Source organism: Hippoglossus hippoglossus, chromosome 6 (genome assembly GCF_009819705.1).
Source record: "Hippoglossus hippoglossus isolate fHipHip1 chromosome 6, fHipHip1.pri, whole genome shotgun sequence".
Taxonomy (NCBI): Eukaryota; Metazoa; Chordata; class Actinopteri; order Pleuronectiformes; family Pleuronectidae; genus Hippoglossus; species Hippoglossus hippoglossus.
The window spans coordinates 5,979,505-5,998,995 of NC_047156.1; the positions used below are offsets into that span (position 1 = coordinate 5,979,505).

The window sequence follows — 19,491 nt, forward strand, 5'->3', positions numbered from 1 at the left end:
CGGGCACCATGGCGAGCTCCGAACTCGGGGGCAGACCTCTCATGTAGACATGTGAGAAACTTCACAGGGCAGACTGCTCCGCTCTCAGGGAAGGGCCTTTTGCTTGTCAGCGGGAGTTTGGATTGTGGGGGTGGTTGGAATGGAAGCACACCAGCCATGTGTACACTGCGCTACCCACGATTCCATATGGTAATATTTACATGTCCTCTTTGTTGTTCACAGATCAAAGCGGAGGAGATTCCATTTCAGTTGATTTTATGACACGATTTAGCAAATTTGCAGGGGGGGAGGGACCTTTAAATGCCCCGTAAAACCTGTTCCACAGCGTGCAAGACCACCCCATTAAGTCTGATATCCCACGTGGATTTAAAGGAAACCTCACTTGGAACTGTGGATGTTGCTACAGAGTGCGAAGGGGCACGTGTGTGTTTTTGAATGTAGGCAAATGTTAATAATCCACATGAAAACCATAAATTCATGTTAAATCTACATCAGAAATGGCTGCACGGCAAAACAAAAAGCAGAACACCATAAATTTATTGTGGAAAAAAAGCAACATTGAGAGACAAAGGTCTTATTCTGGCACATTGTTCATTTTTATATTAGAAAAAGGAGGAAAAAAAGGCTACAAATCTTCATAATTTATACAAATACAACAACTTTTCAAAAATAAATCTTTAATTTAGTAAACGCTCTGTGAACAAGTTTCTGCAATAACCCACCGCTTGAGATCCCTGAGCAGAGACACAGAGTGAACCTTTTTTTTTTGTTTGTTTTTTTTTACATCGTCACTCAAGCAATAACAATTATCAGTGTTTGTTCAAGAACACTTTATATACACAGGAGAAATTAGCACATGGGTTGTTTTTTTGTGATGTGAGGGAGGGATGAATGTGAATTGTGATTATTTTACTCGACAAGTGATCACAGTCATAAACAGAACAGTGCGGACACCATTTTGACTGCAAGTGACAAATATATATTCAAGGTGCTTTTTAAATGGGCCCACTCAAGTGTTTTGTGAGTTTTTTCTTTTCTAACACATACGACATATCTGCTCACTTCCTTCATCTTACATGTAAAAACACAGTGCCAGCTGGTTCTGTTGCTGAGGTAACACAAAGCAATAACTTACAATGTAATAAACTGAGGACACAGTTCAGGAGGTTTTTCTGATCACAAATACTGCACATATTCGTACTTCTGGGGAGGTGTCATCTCATTTAACGTCACTGCTGACATCGACGGCAAACAAGCAGATGTTAATTACACAGAATATCTACAAAAATGAGACCTTGAGACAGAGAACTGAGGGTTGACAATATGGGAAAATCTGGGCCTATGTTTTAAATACGGGTGTGTAAATGAATGGTAGTCATTGAGCAAGACGTGCATAATGTTCGCAGACTCTCAGCAAAGACCCAGAATAACAATTTGAGCCCTAACATTTTCATTATTGTTGGAAAAAGCACATTTAGTGGACATTTTGTGAACTGTTGCAGTTGCCCCATAAGATTACATTGTAGCCACTGCTGGGTTGAATCTACAAGTTTTTCTAAGTACCATTCATTTACACACCAAGATTCATAAACATAGGGCCTAGACTGAAAAATACCAGAGTTCCCCTTTAATGTAACAAACCAAATTTCCTCAGCGTCGGAGCTTCCATTGGCTACTTTTTTGCTGCATGGTTTTTCTGTATAATATACACAACGTAGATATATATTAGGATTCATTTATATAAACACAATGAAATTAGTTTTTATTCCAACACAAACGTTAAAACATTTCCCTCAAGACGTGCGCCATGTCTCGTGCCATGAGATGAAAAAAATGTGCATCGGCATAGCTCCTGTATTTGGTTAGAAGTTTTCCTTCATCTGTTTCAGCTCCACACACGCTCCTCGCTGGAAGCAGCAGTATGGAGACGACGCACCCATAACTACCGTACCGTTGTTTTCTGTGACTTCCATGGGAAGGGTATCTCAATAATTCCATTTAGAGCTTCTTCATGTTGTCAACGAACACGTTTCTATGGCGACTTGGCTTCTTTAACTGTGAACTAGGAGAAGCAGTAGGGGTCAAAATGCCGCCTGCATGCTACTGCACACTGCTAAAGAAGATTCACACCATTTATTATAAGGCATTACAGTGTGAAATGAGTCCCACTTCCTTCACTTCTTTTTACTTTTCCTGCCAAAACAAGACAAATACAAGTCTGTGTGGAGCTTTTAGAGGCTGTTGTTGTGCTGTGATGGCTAATAAACTGAATTCCCTTTTTAAAGTTGACGACAAACGTCCGGGGCGTCTGCGACAAATGGTTTAAAATAACGGTGCTAATTTCCATTCCTTCATTATGAAGTGTGTGTAATCTCACGAGTAAAAAACAAACCCACTGAGGATGTGAAAAACAAAAATACACAGACTCAAAACTTCACTGGAGATTTTGGACGGCGTCCAGTTCTTCATATTATCTCATTTTCTTCATTATCAAGATTGAACATCTGATCAAAACCGAGAACTTTATTAAATCCTGATGGAAAATACCCTCAGTGCTTCGCTCTGAGATCTCGTTTGTACTTTGTCTCGCTGCTGCTCGGGGACAAATCAGTACGACCCTTTTGAACTACAATTGCTTATTTAAGTGACTTAATTCATCACAAATGTTGACGGATGTACCTATGGTCTCGCTCCTGGTTCAAGTGCTCTAGTTAGAAAAAAGAAAAGTAGAAAGAAAAAAAAAAGGTTCCTGTGGGAGCACTTATTTTAAAGAAAGTTCCAAAGAGTCCAAAAACTGCCCGGAGCCGGCCAAACTGTGAGCAATGCTTCTGAGAAGAGCTGCTGGCCTGAGGTGTATGCAGAGCTCAGGAGTCATTACGAGGGCTGCGCGGCACAATCACGCCCTCCCTGAGCCTCCTCCATGTCTCCTGGAAGAGAGGAGCGAACAAGGAGCGCAGGGGCCGGCCTCTCCTCCGGGTCCGGCACACACGTGGCAGGTACTCGAGGCGGGGGAGGAGCTCAGGGGCTCATCGTCCTCAGGCCCTGTTTCTCCATGATGTTCCACAGCTTGCGCAAGTTGGACTGGGTGATGGCGTCGTCGGGTTTCAGTTGGAGCGCTCGGAGGTAATTGGCTTCAGCCTCTTGCAGCTTCCCGTTGAGGTGGAGGATCGCCCCCAGGTTCATCAGAGCTGCAGGATACTGAAAGCGAAAAAAGAAGACACCTCAGACGAGCTTCAAGCAAAAAGAAGACACAGCCTGTACTCTTCAAGAACAGCAACACAGGACATCCTATTATTAAACAGTAGATATAGGACAGTCCTTATTAACAGTGATTCAGTTTTTGAGGGACAGAAAGACAGAGCTGACATAATAACAGTTATTTACTCACCACTAATTGTCTGTTTAAAGAAATTATTCATTGAATTTTTCAAATCAGAGGCCGTGAATTTATGAGATGAATAATGCAAGTGAAGTCATAACTATTCATACTTTGGGGGAAGGGATGTGGAGAGTACTACGCGATTCAAATGTTTTATATCACTGAGTCACATGGAATGCACTTAAACAGATTGAAAAACTCTTTAAATTCAATGTGTGTGGATATATAAAATAAGAAATAAACAGTTTTATTGTCCTTTCAAATGAAGCAGGCTTGTAATAGCACATCTCGGTCATCGTGGGAGGCTTCGCAGCACGCGATCGGGTTCCTGTTTGTCAGATCGCCACCCAGGCTGCGGTGCCGTGTTTGGAGCCCGGTAACCGCGCTGCTTTGTGCGTCCCTGTGTCATGTCTGTGGCCGCGCATGTCAGAGGGAGCAGCCACTTTGAAGTGGGCCGAGCTGAACATGCTGTGTACTCCTGCTGGAGCCACGGGGCAGAATCATCAGCAGCGGTGACGAGCCGGTGAGTCATGAGGGTGTAAGTGTTCGGAGCACAATCACTGTAAAGACTTCAAAGTTTCCAGGCCGAGGTGTAGAGTCCGTAGTTGATGGAAAAAACGTGCAATAATGTCAAGAAGCTACTGTTTTACTGCTAAGACGGTTTTAATTCCAGTAATTGTTGATTCCTAGGAAACAAGGAGCAGCCAAATAAAACAGTTGGCAGTAAAAACTTTTACTGCCGTGTTCGTGACTTCCTTTCTATTATTATTACCTCATACATAATTGTCACATGGAAGTGCACATAGTTGTGGCATCTTGACATTTACTAATGTGCTCGATACCTCAAGCCTTCATTTCTTTCTCACGGCCTATTAACTCATCAACAGTAATTCTCAGGCCATCGTACTTTGCATGAGAGAAAACATATAGTTTTAAAATGTTATGAGAAATCTGTGGAATGTGTGAAATGCACTGGGCTCCAAAAACATTAAAAGCCGTCTTTGCATAACTTCAGGGAATATGAGTCAAACTTTAGTGTTCTTAAACACAAGCAACCACATCACTTTTCCTTCCATGTATTTAAGTGAGTTTGAATCATTTCCACATTCAAGGTGCAGATATCCAGACATTTTCAGAGAGGCGCCATTTATCTAATTTTGACCAAGTTGCGTCAACTACCCTCCTTCACTGGTTCTTCCCTCGTCTCACAAAACATCTCTGTTTTTCCAGTGTCAAAGTTTCATAATTGATGATCCGTGCATGAGAATTAGATGAGGACGTTCTCCAATGCTGCTTTTCTCATAGGGGGAATAAATCCAAGAGACTCTGGGATAATCATTGTGTCTCTTGCAGAGGAAGAACTTCTCACCTCAACACGTATAAAACATGCAGATGCTTCGACCGCTGCAAACGGCTGGAATAACCGACACGACTGCAGTCGCTCCATGACTCCTCGCTCGCTTAATGTTGTGCAATTACATTAATCCCCAAGAAAAACAACATTTCTCCTGTGTTTCGGGTTATTATTATTCTTCAGGAGCAGCCAGAGTTCTGGACTTTAATGGTCGGGGGTGATGCTGAGGCTGTTTGGGCTGTAAATTACCTCCTGTTTGACTTGAGGGTCAAACCACAAAATAACGCTCGGGGATCAATTCGCAAGTTTGGGATTTTTACAAGTCACAAAACGCTACGGCCCAAATATAACTGTTTATACATATGGACGTGATTGGAAGTGACACGTTAATACTGGGGCTGCAATGAGGAAGGGACAAGTGGTGTAGGTGTATATGGGAAATTTGTGTTAAGGCCATTGGAGTCAGTGAGGATTTTATTTTTGTTAAGTGAAGTGAAATCATCCTAAGGCCTTAAGAGGCTGTTCAGACCAGGTGTTAACATCTGTCCTGAGTGATCGGAAGTGGTCAGCGTTACGTACAGGTGGGATCTGATCGCTCAACAGACCAACACGCTAGCGGTTAGCTGTAATGCTAAGGAGAAGTTTTCCAAAGAGCTCCAGGACGCTAACTCATTCCTTCACAAAGTACCCGTCAACGGCATGAGCATCGACACACAATGGTCCCGGTTTGGGAGTTTTAAACTGTGGTTGCCTTGTATGTGAGTTTCCATAGCAACAACCGTAACAACAATAGAAATCCGATAAAAAAAACCTAACAAACAAAAGAGGATACGCACCATCTGAAAGAAGATTATGAAAATACAAATTTCGGCTTCAAATATCAACACTGACACACACACACAAATCTATGTGAACGTGATTATTTGCATGTGGAGCAGGGACGTGAGATCACAAGTGATCACCGGAGACACATTCAGGTCGCATTTAAATTCCAGGTGTGAACACACATACTTGTGATCTGATCTCTCTGGACGGATGTTAACTCCAGGTCTGAACGGGGCCTACGAGGTCAGTCAGGTTATATAGAAACATGGCTCGGAGCGAGACATTTAAGTGACAATGATCAAACGACACCCTGATGCTTGGCTCCATGAGACGGCCCCTCCTTGCTTCTGGAGACTCTTGCTGGCAGACTCACTCAGGAATGTCTCAGTGACGATTCGTGCTTCTCTTTGGCCCACAGCAACACGGTGATCTCACATGGAACGACAATGGTTTGAAAGTATTCCCTTCACAGATAACCAGTGTGACAGTGCTTAAACACAAGTTACACAGCTGTGCCTGGTCTCCACCCCCTCCTCTCTACTGTCCCCCATTTATCTCCTGATGGCCGCCCACATATTCCCTCCACTGTTGCCAAGCACTTGCTCACTGTGGGAACAGTTGGGTTTCTCTTTATGATACTGCAGGGTCTCAACCGTACTGCGTGAAGCACCTGGAGATTATTGATGCTGTGATTTGGCGCTGCACAAATAAAACTGATATGACTTTAAATTGAATGACACAGGTTGTTGGAGAGGCCAGAGTCAGAAGCCTGTCCAGGAAGGAGTTGGTTCTGGATGGATGAGAAGTTGAAGATGTCTCTGGAATGACTCATAACGACTCTAATAACAAAAAATCTTTGTGAAACTTCCAGAGAAACAAATCAATCAGGAACATGGACGAGAAGCTGACCTCACCTGGCACATCACGCTTTCTGAGATCCTCCAGGATTGATACTAATGAGTGACATTACATATGACGCCCTGAGCGAAGAGTCCTGGGTAGAATATCAAGCGACTCCTGGTTTTCCTCTCAGTGCAGCTGCAGGCTGCGAGTTTTTAAGAGCTCTGTCTCTCCGCCCATGCAGAACTTATTACCGAGTTGAGTTTCCTCGCTCCTGTCTCCCCTGTAGGCTCCCACCTTTGCTCAGCCAACCCTTTCTGCCCCAATTTCACGTAGCTAAGACTTTTAAGATTTATTCCTCTATTTCTGCATTCTCCTTTGCCCTTCTGACACTTGCAACACTCTGCAAAATGTTCCCCTTGTCAAAAAGTTTCCCTTTTTCCTTCATTTCCTGCTGCTCTGTAACCTCTCTGCCTCGCTACCCTTCCCAAAACTGGCATGTAAAGCTGCAGAGTCACGGCCAGATGTGGTGCATATTAGCCTGGGCCGTAAAGCAGCATATGCTTTTAAGAGTGCCAGAGTTGAATTTGGAGCTAGATTGGGGAATAACCTGGCCATAATGACTCCAGAAAGGTATTTAAGTCCAGAATATCTGCATGAAGCTTTGAAAGGACAGATGTCACTAGGTGCAGAGAGCAACCAAAGCAAACCAAGCATCCGATAGGATTTAGCTCGTCTAGATAGAGGGGATTGTAGGACTAAGGGACTAAATCCCTTGAATGGAGGGAATTGTCCCCTTTCACTCAGAGCGAGCAGACATATGTGCTTAATACAAAACACCAGTGCCTTTGGAGAGGGAAGAGTCGAGCCGCAGTAGAGCATGAAATGACAAATGAAGATGGACAGGGTACATGGCTTAAGTCAAGTCGCATCGCAGAGAACAAAGGAGAATGGTAAAGACGACGGATGAAGATGCTAAATTACGATTGTGCATCATCTGCAAGCAATACAAATGCCAAGAGGCGTCCATGCAAAAGTGACCAAGTAGGGATTTGTAAAATTACAGATGCCAAGTAAACTGACATGTGATCATTACACTGGTCTGGTCCTGAAATAGAGCTGTGGGAACCACAGACATCCCCGGCATGTATTTTAAAGCAGAAGATCAGGGGACTGCACAACAATGGGTCTCACATTGGCCGATATGTCCCTGCAGAGTCGAGCTGCTTTCAGACATGCACTGAACTGGGGACATTTTCCTGAAATATTCCGGAGGAGCTGGAAAAAAACGCAAATGTCCAAGTCCGTGTCTTCGGACGTTTTCCAGAACTTTTCCAGCCAGCCCCTAGTAAATGTCAGGAAAATGTACTGAGCAAGTGGGTGTGTTGATGATGTTTCCAACACATGACAAACGCAAAACTGTAAAAAACTAATATATATTTTTAAAAAGGGAAGAAAAAGAAGAAGTACATTAGAATAAAAAAGAGGAGCCATAAACATAGAAGATGCCGACGATGATGTGAACTTGGAAAGACAACGAGATTTAGAGCTTTTGGTGATAAGGGCCAATGCCGGCATGGATCTGCATCATGGATGAATTAAGAGAACTGGGTGTGGAACTTGCTTTCATTTCATTGGAAGCTGCTAACTCAGTATCTACGCAAAAAATATTTTCACAATATTTGCATCCAAATGGTTATTAATCAATTATTCACAACTAATAGTTTGCTTTGTTTGAATGTGGCATTTTACCTGTCACCAGTTTTGTAGACTTGCTCGTCTATAGGGAAAATGTTTTGTTGATGCTGTTCATTTGCATCTGAAATGTCATCAAGGGTCAACAACTGAGCAGTGACCTGTCTGACAGCCGGGAGAGAGCAGCACCTTCACAGATTGTTTTCAAAGCTACTCTGGCTTCTTATTTTTCCATGAGCTTGGCTTTGTTTGGAACCACCGAGTCCTCATATGTTATGTTGAAAATCTGAACTTTTCCTCTGAAGATTCCCAAATCTATGATCAAACGTAAAAAAAGTGTTCCCACAGCACAAAGAACAGTCTGTACCGCACTAATGAAATTTAACTAATGGAAATATTCCCACAATTCACCTTAAGCACATTAAATTTGAGTGTGATTAAAGTGGAGCGGATAAAAACACATTATTTTTCTTATCTTCCATCTGGTTTTAATTAGATGTTAAAAATTGCTTTGGCAAAAGACGAACATTACGTCAACGCTGAGGGGACAGGAGCTCAATTTCATGGTTTTCTGTGGAGATTTCAAAATCATCCTATTGTTACCCTCAAGTTTATCTTTTTGTTTGTTTAAGGTCTGTGTGCATGCAGAACCAAACTTCATCGTCTGTATAACACTGTCCAGATATATTTTGATCATAAAATCCTCAACTGATGTCTTGTAATCAAGACACAGGAACAAACAGGGCGACCACATGCCAAACATATTTTGCTCCCTCTGCGGCCCTCACTCAAACCAATGGACTCGACCCCCATTTCGTTTTCAAGATGTCAAAGTCCTCTCACAGAGTGTTATTATCATTATTCTTTTCAATTTAGTTACCCAGGCTCCTCCTTTGAAGCTGTTGATGGATGGTGCACAAACAGACCTCTGAGCTCAGTCGAACCCGATGCCCTTACAGACCCAAACCCTTCCCGAGACCCACTGACAATGACGGCCGTTGTGAGGAGGCAGACTGGGCAGTGATAACATGGGAGAGCCATTCAGAGTGTGATTGCATAGTGTCCATCAGGGTAAACAGTAACGTGGGTGATTAGCTCGTTGTGGCTGTACTCACATTGGGCCTCAGGCTTGCTGCTTGTCCGTAGTACCTCTCGGCTGCTTCATTTAGGCTGGCTTGTCTGCAAAGGGAAAACAGAGAGAGAGGCGATCATTACTCATCTTTATTGCTCCTGGCTAAGCATGAGGCCTTGAACCCGGCGTGTTTACTAGCGCTAAGGGGTCACCGAGAAAATAGCAGGAGGGAACAGCAATGAGGGATGGGAAAAGCCGTTTCCATTCGCACGTAGGTTTCTCATCTGATAGGATCTCACGTTTGATAACATCTGTGCTGACCAATGCGCTGGAAGCTCTTTCTGTTCTAATTGAACCTCGTGGTCAGGACATTTGGCTCATTGGACAACTCATGAAATCTCGACAACAATCCGAGGCTGATCAGAAATATTCAACGTACACTTCTGTATAGCGTAACTGTGGTTTGGCACACAGGACAGCGTCTGCAACACTGATGTGAAAACAGTATGGAGGATCATTCGTGCTCCATGCACCAAAATATGTCGTATATTCTGCACTAGCACAAAAAGGGTTTTTGGACAGATGGCTTGTCGGCATGAGTCCGTGCATGGAACCAGAAATACTTTGTTCCTGAGGACATAAAACCTGCAGTCAAGACAAAAATGTCCTGTGTTATGCTCCGTGTCTTCCTTCATAATCCGCGGCTGTTATACACAAATCTGTGGCTCCAGTGTCACAAAGAGTTTCCTGTTATTAATTCTCCCGTATCTCAGAAATCACCTTTATGGTCCACAGCTGCACGCTTGTCACTGATGGTAACAATTGTCTCATTACAAACAAAGTTTGACGAAGTCAAGGACAGAGTGGGTGACGGCCGCCTGCAGAGCCCCTGAAGTCGTAAAGATCAAAGCAGGCGAGGCCGTTGGAAGCAGTTTCATTTGGGCTGTCGCAGCCTGTTAAGGTATCATCATCCATGTGGTCTCAGATAAAAGGAAAAGCTTTTAGGTGAGGATTACCAGGTCAGCAGCCTGCGTATACAAATGGTATTTTATGTATGGTTTGAAAAAACACAGTCTTATGCTTCCTCACTGATGAATGAATAGAGAATTTACTGTATGTTTTTAGTTAGATGTAGCCTGTGACACATTACAGTGTAAAAGGTAATCACTATGCTTACTGCTTTTTACTTATTTCTCACTATCCTGCTAATTCAACTCATATGATGGGAGTAAAATTCTTGTTTTGCTGAAGATAAATATATAACTACATTCACTACTTGTGGGGGGTTGGGTAGATAAGCAGAGCCTCCCATGATGCTGTAGACACAAAATAAGTTGTGTTCCATACATATTATTGGGGAGACATTACTTGGTACATGTCAGAAGTATTTCAGCTCTTTTCTTAGTTTCATAGTGTTTGAGCTACAGTTATAGTTACTGGTGTAAATGATAGCAGACCGATCTAGTTATTATCATAGACTGTAAATAAAGATGTTCGACAAAGCTCCCCAAATCAAGCCAAAGCATCTCAATCACCACCTGGTGGCTGGCTGCAGTGGAGGTTATAACCTTAATCTCCTCCGTGTTAGTGGAGTAGACATGGACCAAGCTAAAAAGTCAAGGTGTTTCGATTGCTTAAATCATTTAGTCTAATTGACGTGGGCTTAAAATAGCAATTAGTCAAACTAAACAGTCTTTGTCGTGATTACTTTATTTATCTGGGGCAGTTTCCTAAATTCTACTGAGTAAACACAACTACTCAGTTAAGTCAAACAAACTTGTTTTACCCACTAATTATATGTACTCACCTTTTACAAGGCAATCCGATTTCTAGATTTATTCTGAGTTAGATCAACTTGTCAGACTTTACAGTCGACCGTCATTCCCACGTCTGGAGCCACGACCCAAACATAACTTAAAAAACAGAATTTTGATCTCATCCTCCACTTTATCCACTAACATACTTCAGATATACTTCAGATGCCACTTCTGTTTATTTTTTTAGCGCAGCTGAATTTTTCCAGCCCCCGAAAAAAAAAAGAAGCATTTTACATTCCAGCAGAGTTCCAGACACTGACTCCAGTTGCTGAATTTGTCCTGAGACTATAAATGTGGGTTTGGCGTCCAACCACAACCATATGTTTGTTTGCCAGCACAATATTTAGAAAGCACAATCCTTCTGAGGGAGAAAACGCACCAATCTAATTCCATAATATCATTATCGCATTTATAAACACATTATCAGAGGCGAGCTGGAGAGCTGCCACACCATGAGCAGAGGAGCAGCACAAACTCCTCGGGTTTGTCTGCGGGTTGTGAGAGAGCAGAAGACAATGGAGGCCAAGTATGTGAACCGCTGCCTGGGTTTGAAGAGCCGGCGTGAGACGACAGGAGCGAAGGGACGAGAAGAGGAGTGATGGGAAAATGGAGCAGGAATGAAGTTGAACAAAATAAAAAAAAACACACGGGGGGAAATTTTTGACCATATTTCATTTCAGCAGCTCGACCGCTGATCTTTTTTTACTCTCCCGTCTTGTTGTGTAGACATGCTTCATTAACCTCAGACATGCACAATCCACTTCAGTGACAGTGCGGCTCATGATACATGCTGTGGGACATCGCTGGATACTAATGACTGAATGAACAAATAGCATTTACCACAACAGCCAGATATTTGGGCTTAAACCGCATCTGTCTCCAGCACAGAATCCCATTTTTCTGTGTTGAAACGCAACACTGAACATCGACATCTTCCCCGAGGGTAATACCGACTGTGCAGTGCCCCTAATGTAACTTACTACCAATTCTTCTTGTTATTATCATAATAGCGTTATCAAGTCAAACCAATTTAAACAATTTGGAAGCTGAAATATGGACAAATTGCCATGTCTAACATCATGACATGCTGGTAACGTACAAATCTTTCGGAGCCGCAGTTGAAATGTTCCCTTGCGCGTAGCCCTCTCTGATTGTTGATACTGTTCTGTGCGCTTACAGAGTAGAAATACTCCCTCGCGAGTATGGTTTTATGTGTGTGTATAATGTGCGTGGGCATGGTTTTAACGTACATACGCCAGATTGAATAAACGCCATGCTATCCCCACTGACCTTTCCATTAACCAGCTTTTCTTTTCCGACATTCACGCTCTAAAAAAGAGGCAGTTTAAAAAAATAAACATTGTTTGAATGAAATTGTTCGTCCAAAAAGGCAAGAGCTCAAGAGAGCAATAAAAGACATTTGCACATCTGAGAGCTTCCGTCCCTCCTTTTAACCCCCCCACTCCTTCCACTGTGTAGATTCACTTGTGTCCCCACCAACCAAGGGCCTTTCCACGTCTGCGTCCAAGACAAATAACATAAAGAACATGAGCTGTGGAAGAGTGGGACCCCATGCCAAGCGAGCGGAAAGGAGTTCAGCCCCAAACACTGCTTGACGCTCTCTTTAGCTGCCAGGGGTCCGGACCCTGGAAGAGGCTCTCAGCACTGAAAGCTGTTGGTGGTGAAGATTCTGCCTGATCGCACCGGTGGGGGGAAGAGCTATGCATACAACAGCTGTGTAGCCGTGCTTAAGTCTCGGCCAATGCATCAGCAGTTTTATCAGACTTTTTGTCTATATTTGCCAACGTTTCCTTGACCTTTGACCACCAAAATCTTAGCAGTTGACTGATGAGTCTAAGTGATCAATAATTCTCCTGAGGCATTCTCAATATAACAAATTCACAAAGCAAAAAAACCAAAACAATCGAGAGACCACAGTGACCTCGACCTTTGACCTTCAACCACCAAAATATAATCAGTTCATCTTTGAGTCCAAGTGAATGTTTTGACTCAATTTGAAGAAATTCCCTGAAGTTATTCTAAAGATATTGTGTTCACAAGACTGTGACAGACGAACAACATGAAAACATAATGCCTGTGGGCCGACCAATGGCTGCTGCCGACGCGTAGCTACAAAACTTAGGCATATAAAAAGTGCTATTATCTAACAGGTGGAAATGTGAGCAAGTTGAAGAACATTCCTGTGTACATTATATATGAATCTCATCTTAATGTATTTTCAATGTGGTGATAAAGTGGCCTTGGTGGAGGTTAATGTGTTTTCTGAGTGCTCTTCTAGGTCCAGATATGCAGTCGTGAAATTAAAGAAATCCATATTCCTTCAGCAGGCTGCTGTATTGTTAATGTAAAAGCCCCGAGCCACTCATGATGAGTTTAAATAAGGTAATCTCTGCACTGGGTTATTATACCTCTGTATAATAAGGTTTATTCAGTCAGTGGAGCAATGCACTGTACGTTGGCACGTATCTGTATTTACAAATTTCCATTCACGGCTTGCTCAGAGTAACACGACAGCTTGTGAGTAAGTCTCTCGCTGCTCAGAGTCATCAGCTGAACCCTCCACTGATTTGGAGGCAGAGTCTCAGAGAGGAAGCCAGCGACAGCAGAGGAGTGAGAGAGAAGGAGAGAGAGCTGCAGAGGAGTGAGAGAGAGAGAGAGAGAGCACATGAAGATACATCGCTGAGAAGCACGCTAAGACAAACCAGCAGCTCTCAGGCTGGCACTGCAGCGAGAGGGGAGGATTACAGACCACAGCCAAGTAAATCACACTGGCTGAGGAGAAGTGTAAGCCCCTGGATAAACCGTGCAGACAGAGGACCTCCCTCTCTCATACACAACCTCCCTCTACTCAGCCTTGGAAAAACTGGCCCAACTCCGCATGTGCTTGAGTTATGAAAACCATCATATGTAACAAGAAAAAGAAAAAGCTGAATTCTGATCAAACACTCACCTGAGCATATGGGCTGCACTGAAGACCACATCAAACTCCCCGCTGTCGAGGCGCGCGGCTTTCTCCGCCATCTCCGCCGCTTCCAGCAGCCGGGACTCTTCCAACAAAAACTGACCTGGCAGGGGAGGAGAGAACAGCACCGCGGTGAAATTACCGAGGGTTCCCCAAAGAGGCACGGAGGGATACGCGGCCTCCGAGTGTTGCCTTTGGCCCAGGTGGAGGGACGGCCTTGTCTGCCCCTGAAATAATACGCTGAAACACTAGATCTGAGTGTAGCATACCATCGCTCTCTGGCCATCTCTCAGACCCATTTGTTCTGATTAGCTGACCTTGATTGATCTGTTTGTTTAAGATGAAACTGATTCTCGCTTGGAGGTTTGTGTCGTATTATGGGTGTGGCTGCGTTCGCCATGAGCCTCAGCGGACCCACATAATGAGTCGGGATTATGGAAGCCTGACGAGGCCGGGAACCGAGGCCGGGAACCGAGGGTGGACCCCTCGCAGCGGTCCGGGCTCAGAGAGAAATGAACACCGTGTTGACTTTGGTTTGCTCGGCTGCTGTAGCAGGATGCTAAACCACCGAGTGAACCTGAGCATATTTTCCTTAATAACCGTGGATGAAACTGAAGCTGTTAGTCGAGGCCCGAGGTGAGAGGCAGACTCAAAATGAGGCTTCGGACCATGAGTGAGTGTGAAGCAGCTCCAGGTTAAGAACACCTCTGCATGCAGGGTTTGGGATATCAAAGCAAATCTATGTCTAATAAAGGAAAGACAGCTCCTGCATCAACAAACACGGGAGTCATGAAGCGCTCTGCTATTTTTATACAGAAACTTCTCAAAGGGGATCCAAGTGTAACAAGTGTGATATTGTAAGTCCTGCTCATCATGTAGGGGAATGTTGTAAGATCTGGTTTTCAACACAGACCAGAGGCCAGGGCTCAAAAAAAAGTTGAAAGTTTTCCTATTATCAACACCCAGTTACGAGACAATGCCTTTAATGACTGTAGCTATAGCACAGTGACAGTAGTCCACAGATATTAGCAATAGGTGTAAATTAAAAAGGGGAAGTTTTAATACTTTCCAAGGAACTTGATAGAAACTTGGCTTGGAAATACTTTTCATGACTTCAAGATACCCTGAAACTTTTAGAGATTTATATGCAGAATCTATTATAAAAGGCACAACCCTATTTTATTCAATTCTATCTCAGATAATACAACAATGTTCAGCTGTAAATATATGAATCTGTTCGATGAATGTTTGAGTCTGAGCTAAAGGAAGTTCACGTATTTTCATTTTATTTTCATTTTATCGTGTTGTGTCGCAAACCGTTGAAGACTGAGCCTGTTTTTCATCGCTTCCTTCCTTCCAGGTGACAACTCAAGACAAATAGTACTTCAACTAAATGCAAGAATCCACCATTAGCCTGGCACAGATCATTTTGAATGTCAGACTCAAGCTGGTGCGAAGATACAGAGCTGACAAATCAGTTCATCACAAAACGGCGTTTCAGACACACGAGGTTACGAAGCTTCACAAGGAATTAATCGTCGTGTCAGTTCATTCAAACTCGATCTGACTAGAAGAGTAAAGAGCACATTCAAGTCGTGTGAGACAGGAGAGACGCTGAAATCGTCACGTTCCATATTTCCATCAAATAAAAGAGAACAATCGGAGGAAATCATCCTTGTTGCACCTTATGACCCCCCGCCCCCCCCCCCCCCCCCCCCCCCCCCCCCACACACACACAAATCACGGACAGACCGACACTGTGGCTGATTGGAGGAAGAGACGCCAAAGGGGTCAGCCGACAAGCAACATGAAAAGGTGTGTAAGTTCCTGCCTTTGTGCATGTGCGTATGAAACGGCTGTAAGAATAAAGTCAGGATAAAAAAAAGGAATAATAATAATAAAAATTAAAACTTACCATAATGCATGTAGCAGTTGCCTTTTGAGGGATCAAGCTGAATGGCCTTCAAGAAGTACCTCTCTGCTTCTGTCTTCTGACCCTGAGAGACGCAGAATCAATACAGTGTCATTTATTGTCTCAAGCGCTGCTCAGAACAAGTCATTCTAAAAAAACAAGACACTCAGCTCAGTGTCCAAAATACCTCTGTGTATCTAGTGTCCCTCTCCAAGCCACAGACCTACTCTAACAATAAATACTAATAAACAGACACGAAACACGTGGACCACGAGTGTTTTTCTTTCGAGCTCATGTGTCGTCCTGTCAAAGTAGGCGCAGTCGTGCTTGGCCCGGCGGAGCAGACGGGGCAGAGGCTTATTCATTACACACTTTTTATCTGGGCAAATAACACTTCCAGGGTTTGACCGCAGAACGCCAGCGTGTGTGGCCCCGACCGCTGTGAAACAAGCCAGAGAGCGGTGGAGGGAAATGGAGCGGCAGGGTCGGAGAGGCGAGGGGAGGGAAGAGACAGAGAGGCTCACGTGTCTGTAGGAATCCATACAGGTGCATGGCACGCACACAGAGGTTTGTGTGTGTGTGTGTGTGTGTGTGTGTGTGTGTGTGTGTGTGTGTGTGTGTGTGTGTGTGTGTGTGTGTGTGTGTGTGTGTGTGTGTGTGTGTGTGTGTGTGTGTGTGTGTGTGTGTGTGTGTGTGTGTGTGTGTGTGCTACAGTAGGGCGGCATTGTGCGGCAGTGGTTAACAAGGTTCCCTGTTTGATCCCAGTTCGTCTGGAGTCTTTTTTATGTATTTTTTCTTGTCTGCCTGTTTTTTCTCTGGGTAAACGATCTTCCTACCAGACATTAATTACAGACTCTACATTGACCATAGGTGTGAATGTGAGAGTGAATAGTTTTTGTGTCTATGTTGGCCCTGAAATACGCTGGAAATCTGCGCAGACAATTTTTTGCTGGGATTTGCTCCAGCTTCCCCAGTAAGAATAAGCTGTATAGTTAATGTATAGTTTACTAGAGTGCGGCTCAGGAAGCAATTTGGGTCCAGTATCCACACACACTTTGTACAGTGGTGGGTCGGGTCTTTAGAGTGATGGATGAATCTATACAGTGCTGGGAGCGTGAGGAGAAACGTCTCTCGTCTCATGTCCTTCGAAACTGTGACATTCAACCAATCCCAGCTCAAACGGCACAGAGCAGCTGGCCAATAGAAACAGCAGCTGGGACCTCTGAGCATTCCTGGTATCAGCCGGCCACCAGATGCCATCTGATCAACAATTAACAACGCACGCTCATCTGTGAAAAGCTGATGTTTAAGCATCAACAATGCAGCCCCCCCGTTAGTGTGTTTCACCCTGAAAGACAATGCATTATCATGAATAATGCATGATATTAAACTGCAGTTCAGCACAGTCTATAAAAGCCTGATATAAAATTGAAAGATAGAATAAAATTGAACTAGTCAGTAAAAACGATTCATCTGAATTACTTCAGTCTATTCAAACAGAAGAACAGGCTCGAATCCAATCAGTACAATCTACTATAAATGACGATACTTAGTGGAGCGTACACGTTTTCATCAAGCTGCAGATTCAACAAATACATCATTTTCCTATGTTAATGTGTGAGGGAGGTTTCCCTTGATGCTGTGGAAAGTAAAGCCCGTGCTAAGTATATGTTTAATATCGCTGAATGCGGCCAAGTAGCGATCGCAGTCTGAAAAGCATCATCTCTGTGTATTTACACTCGCAGACGGAGGTGTTTGAGTCCCAGCTGGTTTTATAATAGAGGAGACTGTTTGTTAAACCTCGGAATTAAGCGTTCACACTGTGAAATGAGTTGCAGTTGTTGGTGGATTTAAAAATTTGGATGATGACAGGTCTGAGTGTGATAATGGAGAACACGCTCAGAGGGAGTTTTGTGGGAAGAAGTGACCAGTTAATCATTTGTCATTAGTCCTCGGAAAGTTTTGGCTCCAGAATCTAAAGTTTCTTTCTGTCTCTCTCTAATTTCTTCAGTCATGTTGCACATATTTAGATGTTTTACCACCTTTCTACTGCAAAAACACTCAAGTTTTATGAGAATTGTTCTTGCGTGTCGCATTGTTGCAATAAAACACGTATTGCCCTGTGGCAGAGGGCGTGTGTCCAATGTTCTGCACATGCCTGGCAAGGTCACAGTCAGTAATGAAAAGATGAAAATATCAGGATGCCGGTTATAGGCCTTACATTTGGCAGCAACCGTTGGATTCAGCTGGGTTTGGTCTTAAAGACGTGGATGGAAGCTAAATTCAGGTCATAGCTTCAGGCTTAAGGCTGCACAACCGCTGAGTTCTAAGTCATGCACAGGCAACCTCACTATCAGCCCCGTGATGCAGAGCTCTCTGATGTATGCTGTGCTTGGAGCTAAATGCCAATATGCTGATGTTAGGTTGGTAAACGTTTACAGTGTTCACCATTTTAGTTCTGTGGGAAAATGGTCTGTATTTATAAAGCCCTGTTCTAGAATTGATGACCACTCAAAGTGCTTTAAAGTACAGGTGATTGTCATTCACCCATTCACACACACACATTCATACTGTGCATGGGCAGCACTTTCTCTATGAGGGGCAATTTCAGGGCATGCAGATGGGGAAGACTGGGATCGAACCATAGATTTGCAGACCTAACCAACCGTCTGGTAAGAGGATGACCGCTCTACCCCCTCAGCCACAGCCACCACTGGTGAAGGGATCATGATGACAAACCAGATTTTCCTTATTCATGTATCAACAATCCTTTGATCAATCTCTACTGTTTATCCTTGGAGTGTCGCCCAGCCAATCACAGTGCATCACAGGGCCGGCACACACAGACCAACAAACCTTTCACATACACACTGACGATCAATTCAGAATCTCTAATTAACTCAACCCCTTCAAGATGGAACTGAATCTCATACTGTTAATATGCTAATTAGGAATTTAAAGTTTCTAAAGTGAAACCTGTGTGACGTGAGAGCTGAAGGAAGACGCTCAGCTGAACCGACAAAGACGAAGAAGCCCAGGTTCTGTGACAGCTCCTTGTTGAATTTAAATCACCTCAAGGCCGCGAGCCTATAAGCTGTGGGTGTGTGTGGGAACTGAAAGTGTTTAACATCACCTTTTTTACTGTCTAATATCCACTCGTTCTAGTCACATCACTGGTGTGGATACAAAATCCTCCCTTTTGTCACACACATGCTGAGCTTACTGGTTCGTGCCTCCCACCTCAAATCTCCTGATCGCGTCAGATAAAGTGCAGATGTAGCTCTGGCTCTGTGGGTGCCGAGGTTATTATGAACCAAGCCTGCATCCTATTAGTGGAGGAAATGACAAGTGGATGACTGACAACGCCGCGAGCATCACGGCGATCGTGTCCATCTCCGCGCCCGGAACACATCCTGCCTCCCCACGGTGTCAGCGGAGGTGTGGAGGGGTCAGCTCAGCAGGGGGCGCGATACTGATCTGTGGGATGAACTTTCCCCTTCCTTTCCTATTTTGTTCCTCCCCTCATCCACAAATCACAGCAACTGTTCTCTCTCTGCGCCTCAGCTTCCAGCGCAGCTCCGCCGGCGTCCGCTCACCCCTCCCTGACCCGGCTG

At 43.9% G+C, this 19,491-nt stretch overlaps 1 protein-coding gene across 1 annotated transcript in view; it reads right to left on the minus strand.

The window, feature by feature from the left end:
- Positions 1–1,941: 1,941 nt before the first annotated feature.
- tmtc2b (transmembrane O-mannosyltransferase targeting cadherins 2b) overlaps positions 1,942–19,491 on the minus strand; it is a 95,304-nt gene continuing 77,754 nt past the window's right edge. The window contains exons 9-12 of the mRNA XM_034588348.1: positions 15,881–15,962; positions 13,954–14,068; positions 9,209–9,272; positions 1,942–3,198 (exon numbers count right to left, since the gene is read on the minus strand). Of these exons, the coding sequence (XP_034444239.1) occupies positions 3,019–3,198; positions 9,209–9,272; positions 13,954–14,068; positions 15,881–15,962 (441 nt within the window). The 3' untranslated portion in view covers positions 1,942–3,018. The remainder of the gene's footprint in view (positions 3,199–9,208; positions 9,273–13,953; positions 14,069–15,880; positions 15,963–19,491) is intronic.